The sequence below is a fragment of the Ornithorhynchus anatinus genome, chromosome 9, assembly GCF_004115215.2.
Source record: "Ornithorhynchus anatinus isolate Pmale09 chromosome 9, mOrnAna1.pri.v4, whole genome shotgun sequence".
In the NCBI taxonomy this organism is placed as follows: Eukaryota; Metazoa; Chordata; class Mammalia; order Monotremata; family Ornithorhynchidae; genus Ornithorhynchus; species Ornithorhynchus anatinus.
This window is the reverse complement of record NC_041736.1, coordinates 29,432,379-29,452,666: the sequence shown is the minus strand read 5'-3', so window position 1 is coordinate 29,452,666 and position 20,288 is coordinate 29,432,379. Positions and strand designations below refer to the sequence as shown.

Genomic DNA, 20,288 nt, shown 5'->3' with positions numbered 1-20,288 from the left:
AAACCCTGTCCTCTCCCTGACTTTACCGTCACTGTGGATGGCACTACCATCTTTCACAAGCCCACAACCTCAGTGTCATCCTTGACTCTGCTGTCTCATTCACCCCACACATCTAATCCATCACCAAAACCTGCCAGTCTCACCTTTACAACATCACCAAGATCCACCCTTTCCTCTCCATCCAAACTGCTATCTTGCTGATACAATCTCTCACCGTATCCTGACTGGATTATTGTGTCAGTCTCCTCTCTGATCTTCCATCCAACTGTCTCTCCCTGCTTCAGTCTATACTTCACTCTGCTGCCTGGATTATCTTCCTACAGAAACGCTCTGGACATGCCACTCCCCTCTTCAAAAACCTCCAGTTGTTGCCTATCAACCTTCGCATGAAGAAAGAACTCCTCACTCTTGTCTTCAAAGCTCTCCGTCACTTTGCCCCCTCCTACCTCATTTCCCTTCTCTCCTTCTACAGCCCATCCCATACACTCTGCTCCGCTGCCACTCACCTCTCACTGTCCCCCATTCATGCCTGTCCCGGCATCGAGCCCTGGCCCACGTCCTACCACTGACCTGGAATGCCCTCCCTCCTCACATCCACCAAACTAACTCTCTTCCCCTCCTCAAAGCCCTAGTGAGAGCTCACCTCCTCCAGGAGGCCTTCCCAGACTGAGCCCTCCCTTTCCCTCTGCCGCTTCTCTCCTCCCCATTCCCCCTACTCCCTCCCTCTGCTCTGTTCCCATCCCCTCCCCACAGCATTTGTTTTTATTTGTATACATTATTTATTACGCTATTTTATTAATGATGTGTGTATATCTATGATTCTGTTGATCTATTTTGATGGTATTGATGCCTGACTACTTGTTTTGTTTTGCTGTCTCCCCCTTGAGTCCGTTGTTGGGCAGGGATTGTCTCTATCTGTTGCTGAATTGTACATTCCAAAGCTTAGTACAGTGCTCTGCACACAGTAAGCGCTCAATAAATATGATTGAATGAATGAATGAATATCCTTCTCTGTCACTTTAAAGAAACCAGAGAAGATGAGCCTACATGTGGGAGACCCCTTGGCATACGCGTTGGGCCGAATGGTACCCTCTTTGTGGTCGATGCTTACCAAGGAATATTTGAAGTTAATCCCAACACAGGTATGTTGCTTCTTCCTTTGCCTACAAACCCTTTTGATGACAAAAAGTCTTTAGCAATAAGTATGTGGAAAGTATTTCTTAGTTTTTGGGTCAAGGCCCAGTGAGTTAAAACATGATTTGACTGAAGTTCTGTAATATCTCCTCTTCCAGGAAGTTTTGAAATCTTTGTCACAGTGGGTTTAAACACCCTCCTAGGCAAGGATTTGTAATTGGTATTTCACAGTCAAGGGCAAACACAGTCTCTGTTCTTAATGAGTTCTTATTTCAACAGGAAATGGCCCAATTTGCATGGTTGGAATACCTGAAATGCTGTTTAATACAAATTGTATGAAAATACAAAGAGATTGGCGGGCACTATGGGTATGGTGACAGGCAGTCTTTAGTTGCCCATGGTGCCGAAGGGATTGCCATTCGAACATTGACTTTGTCAGCAGAGTAACAAAATGATTAAAAACCCCTTTCTCTGAAGAATCATCTTTAAATCCAAAGGAGAGCCACGTGCACACATATAATAGCAATGGTATTTTTTGAGCATCTACTGTGTGTAGAGCATGGTAGTCATTCAGCTGTATCGAGCGCTTACTGTGTGCAGAGCACTGTATTTAGCACTTGAAAGAGTACAATACAGCAGAGTTGGTAGACACGTTCCCTACTCCCAATGTCTAGAAAACATGATTCTCAAGGAGCTTACACACATTTATTACTTTCATAAAGAAAAAAAACTACCTTATTTCCAGATTGACTCACTGAATTAATAAAGAGTATTCTTTGTGTTTTGAGGATTTTTAAAAAATTGAATAGCAGATAAACAGAAGTAATCTTATGTCCTGGCATTTAGATTGAAAAGGCTGATGTTGAGATTAAAACCAAGTCCTCTTTTAATTAGGTGATGTGAGACAGCTATTGTCTTCTCAGACCCCCATTGAGGGAAAGAAAATGTCCTTTGTGAATGATTTGGCGATTACACGGGATGGGAGAAAAATCTATTTTACAGACTCCAGCAGCAAATGGCAAAGGCGGGATTATCTCCTCTTGGTTATGGAGGGCACAGATGATGGACGGCAAGTATTTCCCTCTGGATTTCCATTCCCCGGGGAACCGGCTAAGTTTCCTCCAGGATAGTTGATCATGCTGCCCCAGTGGAGTGACTCTGGGCACATTTGAGCTTTTGGAACAGGACCATATTTAGTATTGTGAGCTGGGAATCAGTGTAGTTACTAAATAAACTCGGGAAGCAGGTATTTCTCGCTGGCTTTTTGAAAACTAGGAAAGCACCTGTGTACTTAGAGCACTTTGGGAATTGGTGTTTCTGTGTAACGCTTTTGCAGGAGTCTCAGATAAAAGCTAGATTTTGCTGCTGGGATTTTAAGTCAAAAAAAAGCTTGATGCCGGGGTCATATAACTGCTTTATTTTTCGCTTCTTTTCGGTAGAGCACTGGGTGTTGTTTATACCAGCTGGTTTGATTTGGGGGTTGGTCACATTCCCACCTGGAAAGTTTAGTCCTGTTTGAAATTTTAGTCTTTCCAGCTGAGGAGGAGAGAACAGAGTTGGATCTTGGGGCCATGTCCAAATGATCTAGCTAAACTGGGGATTATTTTGACTTTAGATTTTTTTTTCTTTTCCTTTCTAAAATATTTGTCCTTTTTTCAATCTCGATGGCATTCCAGCTTCTGTTGCTGCTAAGCCTCAACATTACCTTTGGAAGACTTGATGCTTTGGGATGATTTGTGGCCTGGTTGACTAGAAATCCACCCCCCACCCCCGCCAAGTTTAATTTCCTCAAAAGTTAAACATTAAATATGATTGGTTGAGGCAAAGTTATTCTGACTCTGAGAAGCTGCCCCACATCAGACTGTCCGTTTCTGTGGGTCCATTTTATTATTATCCCAGACATGTATGCCAGCCTTTTGTCCCAAGCAATGTAGAGCTGATAAAAGAATGTCCAATAACTCGGGAAGCATGAATGCTTCGGGGCTTCTCGCTACCTCATAATAATAATAACAATAATAATTATGGTATTTGTTAAGTGCTTACTATGTGCCAGGCACTGTACTAAGTGCTGGAGCACTGTCATCACGAATGTGAATACCCAGGATATAACTGTCTGCTTTACAGATCCAGAAAGGGTGGAATTAGTTGGGCACCAAGTCAGCTCCAGCCAGAGAATCTAGATTGGAATGGTGACTCCACCTAAGATAGGTGGAGCACTTACTTACTGTAAAGGATGACCTGGAAATGTTCTGAATTGAAGACCACATCTTCCCCTTCCCTGCCCTCTGCCCCCTGCCTTCACCCATCTTGGTCGTTGGCTTGGTTTTCCCCACGGGCTTATCAAAATGGGTAGTTTTGATCAGACGTCTGCTTGAAGTGGGAATAAATTTCAGGATTTGCAGTCCTGAAGCCGCCAGTAGGAGAAACAGGATTTGGGAGCATTTTTGACTACCCCCAGTTGCTGAAGTGGAGAGAGTCAGTGTGTAGTGCTATTAAAAATCAAGACCTTGATGTTTTGCAGTTTGCTCGAGTATGATACCGTGACCAGGGAAGTGAAGGTTTTAATGGATGGCTTGAGATTCCCAAATGGAGTCCAGCTCTCTCCTGCTGAAGATTTTGTGCTGGTGGCTGAAACAACCATGGCAAGAATCAGAAGGTGTGAATGTCGTGTGAGATCCTGGCAGGAACTTCCCATTTGCTCAGAGAGAAATAACAGGGTTTGACAGGTTTTTAGTGATAGATGAGAAGGACTGGGTGCACCAGGCCCCCACGGAAGCATTTGTCAGCCCATCCACGGACAGACCTGGGATCCTGTCCACTTTATCCCATTGGTCTTAGCAGCAGTGGCGGTTAGTGCTCTGCCCGGCCTAGTTTGGGACATATTAAAGGGTCACTGCTTGTTCCAAGCACTGAAAAGTGTATCATTGCTCTGCTCACCTAGTTTGGGACATATTAAAGGGTCAGTGCTTGTTCCAAGCACTGAAAAGTGTATCATTGCTCTGCTCTGACTGCTGTCTTTGAAGCTTGGGAGAGTTTCTGGGTGTCCATTCTTCTCTCTACATTGCGTGAGCCACCTGCTTTGGCCACTCTTGAGATTGGACACCCAGGGGCACCCCCAGGATTGTGGTGTCTTCTGCTTTTTATGGCTGAGGCAGGGATCATCTTGGTCCACACCGGTCCCTTGTGGTTTTCTACCTACATCCCCTGACTCAGACATGGGGGACCCCTGGGGTTCAGCCAGCTAGTGCTGCTTCCTAAGGGCTGGTGGCTGAGACTTGGAGTTGCGAAACTCCCACTTTCTGGCTTTCATAGCCATCTCTCCCGGTTGGTGAGTTCTTCACTCATAGAATTCAGAGAAACATCTGGTTGTGAACAGACAGCCAGTATTTTTTTAAAGATATTTTTTCTTCCAATATACATTGTTCCACAGATCTTAAACCAAATACTAAAGTGAATTACACACTTCCTCCTTGCAACCTATATTTGTTTTAAAGTAGCTCTCCTGTGGCATTACCATAAAGAGGTTTTCCTGAGTAGTTTACCCTCCTGGACACTGCCTTGTTGGCAAACCACAGCAGCTTCCCAGTCCACTCCCAGCAGAGTGGACTTCAATAAATTCAGCCTTTCCCTCTGAACCCTAAAATGGAGACTCTTCTTCTGTATCCTCTCCTCTTGGATACTTTACCTAATCTGGAGCCCACCTGCCTCTACAGTGGTTCTGAGGTTTCTTCCCTACCTTGTCAGCCCCCTCTTCCTTGCCCAAATCCTCCTTTGTAATTGGCAGGGTTCCCACTGCTGTCACCCGGCAAGTAAACACCTTCTACGAAGGACTTTCTCCCCTTCATTATCTCTAGGTTTGGGGCCAGCCTGACCATTCAAAAGGCTTAAAAAACTTGATAAATTAAGTTCACAACTATAAATTGGTCTGGAAGGAAGAGAACCCAGGCAGATAGACTTGCACTTCCTAGGTTATTTTGTACTAAGGCCAGACTCCATTAATGAGTTGGGCCTAGTGGAAAAATGCCTTTCTGGCTTGAGTGGGAGGTCCTGAGGACAAGGTTTAAAAAATCCAAAACTTTTGGAAAAGACTGAATGGCAGGCAGGCTGGAGTGCAGTTGAGGTCCTAGAAATTGCCCAGATTTTTTTCCCCAAAATGATTTTTCACCATTGTGTATTTTTCAGGTTCTACGTATCTGGACTTATGAAAGGTGGGGCAGATATGTTTGTGGAAAATATGCCCGGCTTTCCAGACAACGTCCGTGGGAGCAGCTCTGGAGGGTACTGGGTGGCCATGTCAGTGGTCCGGCTGAATCCCGGCTTTTCCATGATGGATTTCTTATCTCAGAGACCATGGATTAAGAGAATAATTTTTAAGGTAATTATCAAAAATGTTTTTCTGTAGAAGGGGAAAATATCCAGTTAGTTCATTAAACAGGATATTTGAGAGATCATATGCAGTTTTTTATCATTAGCTTTGTGCTCAGTGAAAGAGGGATGGAGACACAGAATTTACTTTTCCTGCCCTTACTGAATGTGACAATGGGGAGAAGCTAATAGTGATTTTAATTTCAGAGAACATATAAATTTTTAGTCACTCACTGTGCTATATAGGAATGTAACTGTAGATTCCAAACCAGATTGAAGCTATTAGCATTATAGGTCTATGGAAAATGTAGAATTTGGGTTCAGAAAGAATGAAACACATTATTATTTTTTTAACCTGTTTTCCAATTTGAGGAAACAGGATTCAAGAAAGGCAGAATTTAGAAATGCCCATTTCTGGGAAGTGTTTCATTCAGGATATGCCCTATGGTTCTTGGGAAGGGCAGCTTCTTTTCCATTCTTCCTTATATTGGCAAAATCATATTGTTCAGTCCTACCCTCTTGAAAAAGATTTTCATTCATTCAGTCAGATTTATGAGCACATACTTTAGTAAATGTTTGGGAGAAAACAGTACAGCAATAAACTGACACATTCACTGCCCACCGTGAGCATACAGTCTAAATGGGGAGAAGAAAGACATTAATATAAATAAATTACAGATATGTACATAAGGGCTTTGGGGCTGGGAAGGGGAAAGAACAAAGGGAGCAAGTCAGGGAGACACAGAAAGGAGTGGGAGAAGAGGAAAGGGGAGTTTAGTCAGGGAACGCCTCTTGGCGGAGATGTGTCTTCAGTAAGGCTTCGAAGGTGGGGAGAGTCTATCAGATTTGAGGAGGGAGAGCATTCCAGGCCAGAGGCAGGGTATGGGCAAGAGGTCAGCAGCAAGATAGACAAGAAGATTGAGGCACAGTCGGAATGTTAGCATTAGAGGAGCAAAGTGAGCGGACTGGCCTGTAATAGGAGAGTAGTGAGGTCAGATAGGAGGGGTTGAGGTGATAGAGTGCTTTAAAGCCAATGGTGAGGAGTTTTTGTTTGATGCGGAGGTGGATGGGCAACCACTGGAGGTTCTTGAGGAGTGTGGAAACATATCCTGAACATTTTTGTAGAAAAATGATCCGGGCAGCAGAGTGAAGTATGGACTGGAGTGGGGAAAGACATGAGGCCGAGAGGTCAGCAAAGACACTGATGCAGTAATCCAGGTGGTAGTTTGCACGGAGAGGAAAAGGCGTATTTTAGCGATGTTGTGAAGGTGGGACCTACAGGATTTAGTGATGGATTGAATAAGTGGGTTGAATGAGAGAGAGCAGTCAAGGATAATGCCAGAGTTATGGGCTTGTGAGACAGGATGGGTGGTGGTGCCGTCTACACTTAGGGGAAAGGCTGGAGGACAGAGTTTGGGTGGGAGGATAAGGAGCTCTGTTTTGGACATTTTAACACTGTATTCATCCAATCAAAGAGAAAAGTATCAAGTGTTTGAGAGTATCAATACCCACTCCCCTTCTTCTTATAACACACACATATACACCATCTACCTCTTACATAAGATGTTTTTCATTTAGCTGTGTAGTACATAACCTGAGTTGATCCTTTTGAATTAAAATTGCATGAAATAGTGTATAGTGTCCTGGAGAAGCAGCATGGTTTAGTGGAAAGAGCCTGGGCCTGGGAATCAGAGAGCCTGAATTCTAATCCTGGCATTGCTGTGAGACATTGGGCAAGTCACTTAACTTTTCTGTGCCTCAGCTTCCTCTTCTGTAGAGTGGGAATAAAATAACTTGCTCTTTTCAAACCATCAGTGGCATTTATTGATGCTTACTGGGTGCAGAGCACTATATTAAGCACTCAGGAGAGTATAGTACAGTAGAATAGGTAGGCATGATCCCTGCCCACAAGGAGTTTACACACTAGAAGGGGAAATATTATATTACAGATGGGTATGTACATAAGGGCTGTAGGGCTGGTGGAGGGGCGAGATTCAATGCTTAGGGGCTACAGATCCAAATGCATAGGCCATGCAGAAGGGAAGGCCAGTTGGAGCATATAGGTGAGAGAGTGGTGGTCTGTGGCTATGAGAGCGGGGGATGTCTCAGGCCAGAGGAAGGATGAGGCAAGGGGTCAGTGGTGAGGAAGAAAAATTGAGGTATAGTGAGTAGGCTGGTGTTAGAGGAGCTAAGTATGCGGACAGGGTTGTAGCAGAAGATCAAAGAGGTAAGGAAGTTTGGAGAGAGCTGGATGATTTGTTTTAGACACTCGAGTGAACTGTGGACTGCACAAGAGGCAAGAGACAAGAGGCAGGGAGATCATTCAGTAGTATTTGTTGAGTGCTTATTATGTGCAGAGCACTGTACTAAGTGCTTGGAATGTACAATTCTGCATCAGGTAGAGACGGGCTCCCAGTCTAAAGTGAGCAGACTGATACAGTAGTCAAGGGGGCATATAATAAGTACTTGGGTCACCGTGATAGCCGTTTGGTTGGAGAGGAAGGGGCAGATTCTAGAGATGTTGCAGAGGTAGAACCAAAATAATTTGGTGACAGATTGAATATACGGGTTGAAGGAGAGAGGTGAGTTGAAGGGAATGCCAATATTATGGGCTTGTGAGACAGAGGATAGTAGTATCGCTTACAGTTATGGGAAAATGGGAATGTCTGGGGGAGGTTGGGATTTGGGTGGGAAGATGAGTTTTGTTTTGAATATGCGAAGTTTAAGGTGTCAGCAGGGCATCTAAATGGAGATGTCCAGTTGAGGTCGGAAAGGTGTTTGGGAATCATTTGCACAAAGATGGTAGTTGGAGTGAATGAGTTTTCCAAAGGAGTGGGTGTAGATGGAGAATAGAAGGGGGCCCAGAACTGAGCCTTGAGGGACTCCCGCAGTTAGGGCATAGGAGGCAAAGGAAGAGCCCATGAAAGAGACTGAGAATGTGTAGACAGGAGAATTTGGAGAGGATAGGGTCAATGAAGCCAAGATAGAAAGCATTTCCAGGAGAAGGGGGTGATCCACAGTGTCAGAGGCAGCTAAGACATATAGGAAGGAGGATTAGGGTGGAGTAGAGAACGTTGGATTTGGTCTGAAGGTCATTGTTGACCTCAGAGAAGGTAGTTTCAGTGGAGTGGAGCGGGGGTGGAAGGCAAATTGCAGGGGGTCCAGGAGAGCATTGGAGGAGAGGAAGTGGAGACAGCTGGTGTAGACAACTTGCTTGAGGAGTTTGGAGAGGAATGGTAGGAGAGAGATGGCTCAATAACCGAAGGGAGCCGGGGGATCAAAGGAGCTATTAGACTGTGAGGCTCTTATGAAACAGGAACTGGGTCCAATCTGCTTATGTTGTCTCTACCCCAGTGCTTAGGAGAGTGGTTGGTACAGAGTAAGCATATAACACTATTAATAACGTAATGATGATGACTGCAGTTAATGTTGCTTTATTATTATTAAGTGCCATCGAGTCGTTTCCGATTCACAGCAACTCCATGAATACTCTTTCTCCAGAACATCCTGTCCTCTGCCATAATTTGCATTCTTTCTAAAGGTTCTTCTGTTATTGTTGTTATGGTCTCTATGCATCTACATGTTGGTCTGCCTCTTCCACTGGACTTTTCCTAGCCTTAGTGTCTTCTCCAGAGAATTAGCCCTCCTGATTATGTGTCCAAAATACACTAATCTAAGTCGAGTCATTTGGCCTTCCAAAGACCACTTTGGTTTAATTTGCTCTAAAATCCATTTGTCTTTCAGGCAGTCCATGGTATTCGCAAAAACCTTCTCCAATACCACATTTCAAAAGAATCGATGTTCTTTCTATCCTGTTTTTTCACTGTCTAGCTTTCGGATTCATATATTGTCACTGGAAATACCACAGAGTTGACTATTTTTATTTTTGTGGCAATCGTTACATCAGCACATTTCATGACTTTTTCCAGCCTCTTCATAGCTAGTCTTCCTAACATTAATCTTTGGCATATTTCTTGGCTACTATTTCCTTTATTATTGATGAGTGATCCCAAGGAGAGGGAAATTGCCAACTATTTCAATCTTCTCTCCATAATGTTGCTAAACGAAGTTAATTGGAAAAATGTGCCAGTACTTCTTTGCTTTATTTCATTTTAAAAAGAAAAACAAGGTTCATTGAAAAACAGGGTAAAATTTTAATAACTTGCCAGTGTCAAAAGAAACCTGTTCAGTCATTTTCATGTAAGTCAGGGTGGGAGGAGGAATTGTATAATACCAGAGACCAGTTTCACATGTCATATAGATGAATGGAACAAGATGTAACTTCTAATATTGCTATCAAGGATTGTGTAGGTGAAAATCACCACTTAATAACATCCTAAGTATATGGTCACTGGTTTGTCTTGAGGCATGGAGGTCTGATGATATCTTGGAGTGTTAATGTGGCATTTTCCCCTCAAATATGATTAAATGCCCTTTTAAAAATTTTTGTTGTTTTAGAAGGCAGCTAACCTCCACCGCACTTAAAGCCCAGCCAGCGAGCTCTACTCAGTGTCACGTAAGTCCATTCCTGTCTGGAATGGAAATTCATTCTTCTTGTGCTGTGATTCTCTTCTAGCTTCTAAGCCCAGAAACACTGGTGAAATTTGTACCCCGTTACAGCCTTGTCTTGGAACTTGGGGACACCGGCGCCTACAGAAGAAGCTTGCATGATCCCAATGGAGTGGTGGCGGCCTATATTAGTGAAGCCCATGAACAGAATGGACATCTCTACCTGGGCTCCTTCCGTTCTCCTTACATTTGCAGGCTGAATCTTGAGCTTGTTTAATCAGTTCTTAAACCTCCCCATCCCTGCCTCCCCTGCCAGCCCTCAGTCTATGGCTCTCCTGGTGTTGAAACATTCTAGGGGTTTTAGCCTGTAAGGGACCCGGCCCACTAAAAATTGTGGTAATGCATCTGTTCTTGCAGTCTCTATCCCACTCTCTGGGAAGCAGGGACTGTCCCATCCTGTGCTCACCTAGGATGGCTATGTATTTCATTGAGCTCCTTAGTTGTCTTGGAATGACTCCTGTTCAAATGACCCACATAACATTTGGAAGCAAGAGAAGATGATGTGGGGTCATTTTCATCACACAAAGCAGTTAGGTCTGGGTTATTTACTCCACTTAATACAAGTGCTACTTAATACAAGGCTACTCTGTGGCCTTTTGGAGAGGAGCCCAGGGGTCTTGTTTTGGCTTCTGGTTGTCCCTTTTTAGCTTTTTACCCAGTGATGGATGGTTTATAAAATAGAAACCAGGTAAGTTCTAAGACTGATTGATTGACTGTGCCAAATTCATGCAGGGCACTTTGTTTTCAAGAGCCTCTAAAGCTCCATTGCCCAGCTGGAGTGAGCCATGAGTCCTGCTCTAGGGAGTTACTGCCTCCCCCAGCTTAAATCTGGACAAGTAGCTATCTTGGAAACATAAGTGATATTTCACAAATTTGAATCTGTGTAATAATGGACAAATTAAAACCATTTTGGCTGTTTGACCCATTAATAAAGTCAGTCATTGATACCCTATTATACCTTTCTGTAGTCTAGTGCAGTTTATAATAATGGCTGACTGAAAACTACATGTAGTGAACAACAATTTCTGTGTCCTTCAAATGAGCTGCACTGTAGTGAGGAAAGTGGAAAGTGGTTTCTCCATCTCTCAATTCCCAGAGTGCCAGATGCCATACAAAGTGCTTATAGGATAAAAACCCAAGCTCCTTTACTCTGAGAATTGGGGATAATATTAATCTTTCTAAAAGATTCCATTTAAACATCATCAGTGCATGTTTAGAGTGTACAGTAAGCACTCAATAAATACTAATGATTGCGTAGAAAATCTGCTGTTGGACTATAAGTCATTGATTTTAGGCTTTAGGGAACTGGAGACTATCCATTTTGGAAAAAAGGAGCTTAATTTATCAGCTATTAACTTTTATAAGGTACCAAAATAAGTTCAGGATAATGACTTTGGTGTTTCCCAGAGAAAGGCTCCAACTTTGCCTCTTGAATGTTTATCCCTCTCCATCCTCTGTATGTTGATGTCCAGTGTTTTGGGAATGATGGATGCAAAAGAAAAGTTTTATTGATTGTAGACATGTGGTTGTGATTCTTTTGGGTACTTTGAAAAGGGAGTTGAGTGTGCATGCCTTGTACTGGCAGCCCATTTTACTTTATATATACATCTTAAAACATAATCCCTAATCAGAGATTCTTAATGTTAAAATGGGAAAACTATCAACATTGATCCTTGGCCTTGTTAGAGTCAGAATTCTGGACTAGGTAGACTTTGGGTTTGGCCCAGTATTGGTGTTGCTTAACTTTCCTACAATGCACTGGTGCTGGATTTTCTCCCAGCCACTTTTCTGAAGCACAGAAATCATCCACTTACACTTGCACATATTGGCCACCTTGGTCAGGCAGAAACTCAGGCTGTCAGCGAAAGGCACGCCCACGGCGACCAGTGGAGGAGTGGGAGATTCCAAGCTCCCCCAGGATCCAGGCAGGAGGCCTCTGTGGCAGGAGTGGAAGGGGACTCCGGGTAACCCCAGGTCTGAGGCATGCTCCCCCAACCCCCAAGAGTCTAGGGCTATCCCTGAATATGTAAATGGAACAAAACAATAAAAGGCCCATGCACCTGTGCTGGGGCCTCCCAAGAGGGAGTGGGAATAAAAGGTGCTTTAACTACAGTGAGCTGCTGTTCTTGTCTTATGCTGTTGAGTCATTTTCAACCCATAGAGTTGGCGTGGACACATCTCTCCCAGGACACCCCAATCTCATTCTGCAATCGTTCAGGTAGTGTATCCCTAGACTTTTCTTGGTAAAAATACGGAAGTGTTTACCATCGCCTCCTTCCCCACAGTAAACTTCACTCTTGGCCCTTCATTCTCTCCTATGCTGCTGCTGCTGTCCAGAACAGGTGAGTTTTGACATGTAGCAGATTGCCTTCCACTTGGTAGCCACCTGCCCAAGCTAGGAATGGAATGGATATGCCTCTGCCTGATTCTCCCCTGCCATAGTCAAGGCTGGTAGAGTACTGGGAACTCTCCAGGGTGTGACCCTGAGAGGGGAATGTCTACAATACTAAAGAATAATCGATCAATGGTATTTACTGAGTGTCTCTGTGCAGGCCACTGTGCTAAACACTTGGGAGTGTACAACAGAATTGGTAGACATGATCAACTCTCTAGGAGTTTACGATCTAGGGTAAGTTTACTCAGTTTTCTTCCATCTCTAAGCATTAAAACCCCACTACACCACTTATCAATATAATGTACTTTTATGTTGATATACAATGTCCCCCTTTCCCTCTGTTCCTCCTTCCCTCCCCCCACCCTCTGCTCCTCCCTCTTCCCCTCCCCTCTGCATGTGCTCATTTGTACTATTATTATTTATTACCCTATTAATTTTGTTAATGTGGTGAATATCTCTTTGGTTCTATTTATCTTAATGATGTCTTGTTTTGTTTTGCTTTGCTGACTCCCCCGTTTAGACTGTGAGCCCGTCATTGGGCAGGGATTATCTCTATTTGTTGCCAAATTGTCCATTCCAAGCGCTTAGTACAGTGCTCTGCACATAGTAAGCGCTCAATAAATACTATTGAATTAAATGAATATTTCAGGAAGCATTTACGTTACTGCCTCCCTACTTTCCTGATATCTGTTCAACACATATGAAATACAGAGGAGTGGAGTGGAGAGCAGCAGAGCCTTATCCCTTACTTAATCAGAAGATAAAAGATGGAGGAAGTTTCACTCCCACCCCCTAGTAACTCTGAAGGATGGACTGTAATCCCCTTGGGAGTTCTAGACAAAATAATAGAGTTGACCTCAGGATGTATAGCAATAGCACAATGGTCAGTGGTGAATGTTTTTTAGAACTAGCAGTAGGTGCTGAAACATGCGTATGAACCAAGTATTTTTTCTTAAGGTATTTATTAGGCACTTAGCATGTGCCAGGTACTAGTACTAAGGTTGAGCTGCTGTTCAGCTGCTTTCTATTCTCCTCTGTTGCCCCACAAAACACTGATTCTAGGGGCAAGTTTACCTAGAGTTCTCAATGTTAAAAACTTCATCTTTGGATCACAACTCCTTGGTTTAGAATGAATGTCCAAAAGTCTAGCCACATGGAAGTTTCTCTCACTCATTCTTGAATGATACCTTTTTGGCATTCGTTAAATGTTTACTGTTTGCTAGGCACTGTTACTAAGTGTTGAGGTAGGTACAAGCTAATCAGATTGGACATAGTCCATGTCCCACATGGGGCTTAATCCCCATTTTGCAGATGGCGATAACTGAGGGACAGAGAAGTTAAGTGACTGGCCCAAGGTCATACAACAGACAATTAGTGGAGTTGAGATGAGAACCCAGGTCTTTCTAACTCCCAGGCCCGTGCTATATCCACTAGGCCACATTGCTTCCACTGCCAGTGTTGCCCTCGTGGAAAGAGCACAGGATTAGAGAAGCAGCGTGGCTCAGTGGAAAGAGCACGGGCTTGGGAGTCAGAGGTCATGAGGTTCGCATCCCGGCTCTGCCACTTGTCAGCTGTGTGACTGTGGGCAAGTCACTTAACTTCTCTGTGCCTCAGTTACCTCATCTGTAAATGGGGATTAACTGTGAGCCTCATGTGGGACAACCTGATACCCTGTATCTACCCCAGCGCTTAGAACAGTGCTCGCACATAGTAAGCGCTTGACAAATACCAACATTATTATTATTATTATTGTTAGAGGTTTATAATCCTTGCTCTGCTGTGTCACCTTGAACAGGGCACTTAACTTTCTGGGCCTCAGTTTCCTCTTTGGAATGGGAATTAAATACCTGTTTTGCCCTTGGAACAGTGCATGACACACAATAAGTGGTTAAACCAAATAACCTAATTATTATTTTTATTATTTAGGTTCTCTCTCTCCCTTAGAGTGTGAAGCCCTATCAACCAGATGGCATTTACTGAGATCTTACTATGTGCAGAGCACGGTACTAAGCACTTGGGAGGATTACAGCACAACAGAATTAGCAGACACGATGGCCTGCACTCCATCTGCTTGTATTGTATCTACCTCAGGTCTTAGTACATTTTAAGTGTTTTACAAATACCACAGTTGTTAGTACTAAACTTCAGATTAATTTTACCCATTGTTTTTTGTCCATGGCCAACTACACCATGTCCCATTTTCCATCCAGGTGTAGTTCATATATGAAAAGTTCTATTCATTTCCAATATAGCAGACCCTTCCCACTGGATTCAACACTGCTGATTAAGATTTTTAGAATGTCAGTAGAAGTCTCCCTTTGGTGTTTACTATTTTCCATTGTATTATTCCTTGGAAAGCTTCCCTGCCACAGCACCTGGACTCCCTCCCATGTACATCCCTCCATCCCACCAACATTGCCTTTTCAGGAGAGAAGACACTTTGCACTACCTCTCCCGGTGCATTATCCCTTAAAATTCCACTGCAGTAGCTGCTGTCCAGCCATTTGTCATCATCAAATGCCGTCGAGATTTTTCCGCTTCATAGCAACTCCATGGATGCGCTTTCTTCAGAAGGTCCTGTCTTCTCCAGGCACAGTAAAAACATGTCTCTGCCATTGTCTTGGACCAAGGACCAAAAAACTGGCATGGCATAGTGGTATAGAAGTATGGGACTTGGAAGTCAAGAAAGAGTCAGGTGTTCTTAATCCCAACTCCAACACTTGTTTTGCTGCTGTGGACCTTAGGCAAGTCTTCTTCTGTGCCTTAATTGCCTCAATCTGTTAAAGATGGGGATTGATGGCTGCGAAGCCCCACGTGGGACAGGGACTTGTGTCCAAACCTTGATTAGCTTGTATTGCCCAGCATTTTAGCCACAGTTGTCTAGGTATCACAGTAATACTTAACAGATACCGTAATTATTATGTTCTCCAGTTCCCCATTTCTTCCTTTCAAAAACTGAATTTCTTCATCATGCTAAGTCAGAAGTTCCCAGTTGATGTTAAAATGACCATGACTGGCCATGTGAGAGAGCTGGGATCTGTCCATAACCCACCTAACCTATAACCGTGTGGAGCCATTAAGAACTCATTGTTTCCCAAAGAATATTTCCCCCAGCACTGTATGGGTTTTATTCTGTTGAGGGCTTCTTCCTATTTTTAACTCTGTTTCTCTGGGTTTGGGGATCTGTTTGGCCAAACCCCCTACAGGTCTCACCTGTGCTGAGCCTGGCAAGCTTTCGTGTGTAATCCCTAGGAATTTTCCACAAGCTGAACCATTGGGAATATATTGTAGTCTTGAGACCCCCAGCATTCCACATATCTGAAGAAATGGAAAGAGCCCAGGACTGGGAGTGAGAGGACCTGGGTTCAAATCCCAGCTCTGTCACTTGACGGCTGTGTGACCTAGGGCAAGTCACTTACCTCCTGTGGGCCTCAGTTTCCTCATCTGTAAAATAAGGATTCAATACCTGTTCTTCCTCCCATTTAGACTGAGTCTCATGTGGGACAGGATCTGTGTCTGACCAGATTAGACTATATCTACCTGTGCTTAATACAGAACTTGGCAAGTAGTAAGTGCTTAACAATGGCCACAATTCTACCTATTTATTGAGCCCTCTACTGTGTGCAGAGCAGTGTTTCCCAGATGGTAACCTCAACAATTCCTCCAGTAAATCACTGCCACTATCCCATGGCTTATGGGCTAGGCACAGGAATTCATTAGGGTTTCAGAGCTGTACTGTGCTGGCAGGGGCTGAGAGCTGAGCTCTAAGGGGTTTTTGAATCCTAACCATTCCCACATAAATGTGGCCTCAATATCAATAAGGATGCAGGATGCTGAACACAAAATGAATAGCTTCTTGCCCTTCATAAGGAAAGTGCTCAATTACTTTTAACTCAAGTTATGGCACGTAATAAAGGCTGTATCTGTGCAATACCTGCTTGGCTGGCACATCCTTATTTCTGACTGAAATATGCCCCTTCATCACTTCAGTCACCTCTAAGAGTTGATGAGGTGTCACTAATGTCTTCCTTTATAATAATAACAGTTGTATTTGTTAAGTGTTTACTGTGTGCAAGGCACAAAGTGCTGGGGTGGATACAAGCAAATAAGGGTGGACACAGTCCCTGTCCCACGTGGGGCTCAGAGACTTAATATCCTCCTGCCACCTTTACCGTAAAGTCATTTGCCACCCTGATTATAAATTCAAATCAAACTCCTTTGACTCCAACATCTTTCATGCGATATTTAGGACCCTGGCTTGAGGCTGAGAGACCAAGGAACTTGCAGGGGTAGCTAGCTAATGCACCAGTAATAATAATCATATTTCTTAAGCAATTACTATGCACTAAGCACTGGGGTAGATACAAGCTAATCAGATTGGACACAGTTCTTGTCCCATGTGAAGCTCACAATTTAAGTAAGAAGGAGGACAGGTAATGAATCCCCATTTTACAGATGAGGGGAACCTGAGACTCCGAGAAGTTACGTGACTTTCCTGAGTTGACACAGAAGACAAATGGCAGATCAGAAATAAGATCCCAAGTTCCTCTGTCTCCTGGGCCAATGCTCTTTCCACTTGGTCCTGGCGGCTTCCCACTAAAACACAACCTCTCCTTGTAGTGTCTCTCCTACAGCTAATCACTAACTTCCCATCCAACTGCTTCCTCTTCACTCTAATTTGGTCTTGCTTAAACGTCCTGGATCTCCCTCCCAACCCCGACCCTCTGTGGGAGAAGGGGTTGGGAGAAGGGGTGCCCCTGTGACCGCTCTGCCCCCCAACTCTCCAATCCCTGGCTTAGGCCAAGAGAGAGGCTGCTTTAATTATGGGCGCTGGAACACAAAAGGTACCTCTGCTTCTCTGGCAGTGGGAAGAGTTCTTCCTCATCTGGGAGAGGGAGAGAGGTGAGGGTTTGCACGAATGACCCCAGATCCTGGCACAACCTAGTAGTCCAGTTCCCATTTCCAACTCCATGGATATACATCTCTCCCAGAATGCCCCATATCCATCTGCACTCGTTCAGGTAGTGTATCCATAGAGTTTTCTAGGTAAAAATATGGAAATGATTTATCATTGCCCTCTGCCCTGTAAACTTGAGTCTCCACCCTTGACTCTCTCCCATGCTGCGGCTGCCCGGCACAGATGAGTTTTGACTTGTAACAGATTGCCTTCTGTTAGCTAGCCACTTCTCAAACTACGGATTAGACTGTAAGCCCATCAAAGGGCAGGGACTGTCTCTTTCTGTTACCGATCTGTACAATCCAAGCACTTAGTACAGTGCTCTGCACATAGTAAGCCCTCAAATACTATTGAATGAATGAATAGAATGGGTATACCTCTGCTTAACTCTCCCTCCTGTAGCCGAGATTGGTAGAGCAGTGGAAACTCCACGTGCAATCCTGAGGGGCAGATTGAGCATTAGGAAACTGTATTTTTAAAAGGTCATCTTTAATTTATGAAACAGTTTTCATCTTTTTTTCTCTGGGAAAAATGAAACACAAAACTATGAGACCCAAATATTGAATTATAAATTTCAAAATATGTGTTAATTTATTAACTCAGGCTAATTTGTTAGAGAAAGCACCATACATTTTAATTAGAACTTTAATTTCAATTATTTGATAACACATTAAAAAAAATAAGTAACTAAAGCAATAACTTTTTTCCAAATTGATAATTATTCTAATAATTTTCACAATCATACTGTGCATACACATTTTCAGACTTTTGATTTAAAAAAATGAAATCAGATGAAGGAAACGGTAAAGAATTCAGTTGAATTGAAACTTTCAATAGCTTCGTCTTTGTTTTGCTTCTTTGTCTAGAATAGTCTGTTTTAAACTCACGGTAGCATCTTGAAATCCAGGGTTGAGATCTAATACTTTTCTGAAATCTCTCAGAGCTTCATCAAACTGTCCTGTTCCATTGACACACCCCAACCCCAGAAAAGAGGAAAAATATTAAACATTTTCTTATCTAAATCTCTTGCATATAACTTAATATTTGTTCACCTCCTTCAGGGCTCCGCATACACAGCCTGAATGCTGCTGCTGACTCCCAAGACAAGTTTGTTCTTACAAAAAGACTCCAAAGAAGTGTTTTTACTAGAGTAGTCACACTTACAGTTTCATTTTCCCCAACAATGGAGTTTTGGTTTACTGTCGGGGGCCAGTTTGGTGGTTTAAATTGTCTTTCAAAAGTCAGTAAATCACCTGATCAAAAAATTCAACAAAATTTCACACAAAGAAAATGAACTAATCAAGTTTCTACCCATTGTGACATATTCAAGCAAAAAATGTATTAACTGAAACTATAAAAGCACTACTGGATAGAGCATTGGCCTGGGAGGCAGAAGGACCTGGGTTTCTGATCGTTAACTCTGCCCCTGTGCTATGTGACCTTGGGAATCACAACTCCTGCTGCGGCTGCAGGTGGTACCTCATCTTTTAAAATGAGGATGATGCTGTGAGCCTCATGGGGGACAAGGACTATAACCAACACTGATCTAACTTATCTACTACCAGTGCTTAGTACAGTGCTTGCTTATAGTAAGCATAAGTAAGCACTCAAACAAATATCATAATAACAAAAAAAATCTTTACCAAATGGCAAACTCTACAGTAAGCAGCATTTTGAACATTCCTCAATACTAGTGCTCTCTGGTCAGACTGATTTCCCAAAGGGAAATGCTTTCTGCAGCAGGAGTTGACAGAAATTGGGAGAGGTTGGAGGTCTTCTTTGGGAGGGGTTAGTAAAGTTCTCAGCATCCTCTAGCCGGCTATCTAAGGCATTGAAGACTTTTGTTGGGAATAAAAGCTACTAAGAGCTTCAACAGCTGGTGGGAAGACAGGGTAAGAGTGAGTAGAAGTTTAAGGGGATATGATAAGGGGGAAATAGTACAGTATAGTCGGCTCCCTCTCCCCACTGATGCCACTCTTTGCAGTCTTATCAGGCTTTTATAGAGACTGAACTATCCCAATTCCTGAGGCTTTCATTAGCCTCTATATTGATTTAACACCCCTCCCTGGCCAGCACTATTCTTCTGGTTAAGCAGAATTTTTTTGACTAACAGTCCACCAACTTACTAGATAAAGATTTTACGTACCTCAAATAGGTACAGTAAACACTATCTAACTTTGACTTCCTTGACATGTCCCTCTCCTTGGTTCTCCTATCTTTCTGGCCACTACTCAGTCTTTCATAAGCTCTTCCTTGGTTTCCCATATCTTAAATGTGAGACTCCCTCAGGGCTTAGTTCTGGGTCTCCTATTCCTCATATACACTCATTCCTTTGGATAACTCATTCGCGTCTACAGCTTCAAATGACATCCCTACGTGGAAGACTCCTTTCTTTGTATCTTCAGCCCTAACCCCTCTTCTCTGCAATCTCTCATTTCCACCTTTCTTCAGTAAACTTCATCTTCCCACTCAGACCATCCCCTCCCATGAACTTTCCCATCACTAGTGACACCACCACCTTTCTCCCTGCCTAATAAGCCCACAACCTAGGCTTTATCTTTAACTCTTCTCTCTCTTTCAACCCACATGTTTATTCAATCACCAAATCCTGTTTGTTCTATCTTCACTGCATCTCCACCATCTGCTCCTCCCTCTCCATCCACTTTTCAGTCCACTTCTATTCTCACTCGCTCCCAAGGTTTCAACTACCACCTCTATACTGAAATTCCCAAATTTTACATTTCCAACCCTGCCTGATCTCTCCCCATCTCTGCAGTCTCACATTTCTTCTTGCCTTCAAATCATCTCTACCTGGATGTTCCCACTGACACCTCAAAGTTAACATGTCATAAAACAGAACTCCTTTAT

At 43.3% G+C, this 20,288-nt stretch overlaps 1 protein-coding gene across 1 annotated transcript in view; it reads left to right on the top strand.

Moving 5' to 3' along the window:
- Positions 1-12,180, top strand: part of LOC100091830 (adipocyte plasma membrane-associated protein) — a 40,807-nt gene extending 28,627 nt beyond the window's left edge. The window contains exons 5-9 of the mRNA XM_029072101.2: positions 1,026-1,142; positions 2,029-2,203; positions 3,656-3,790; positions 5,317-5,509; positions 10,076-12,180. Coding sequence (XP_028927934.1) covers positions 1,026-1,142; positions 2,029-2,203; positions 3,656-3,790; positions 5,317-5,509; positions 10,076-10,285 — 830 coding nt within the window. The 3' untranslated portion in view covers positions 10,286-12,180. The remainder of the gene's footprint in view (positions 1-1,025; positions 1,143-2,028; positions 2,204-3,655; positions 3,791-5,316; positions 5,510-10,075) is intronic.
- The last annotated feature ends 8,108 nt before the right edge of the window (positions 12,181-20,288 follow it).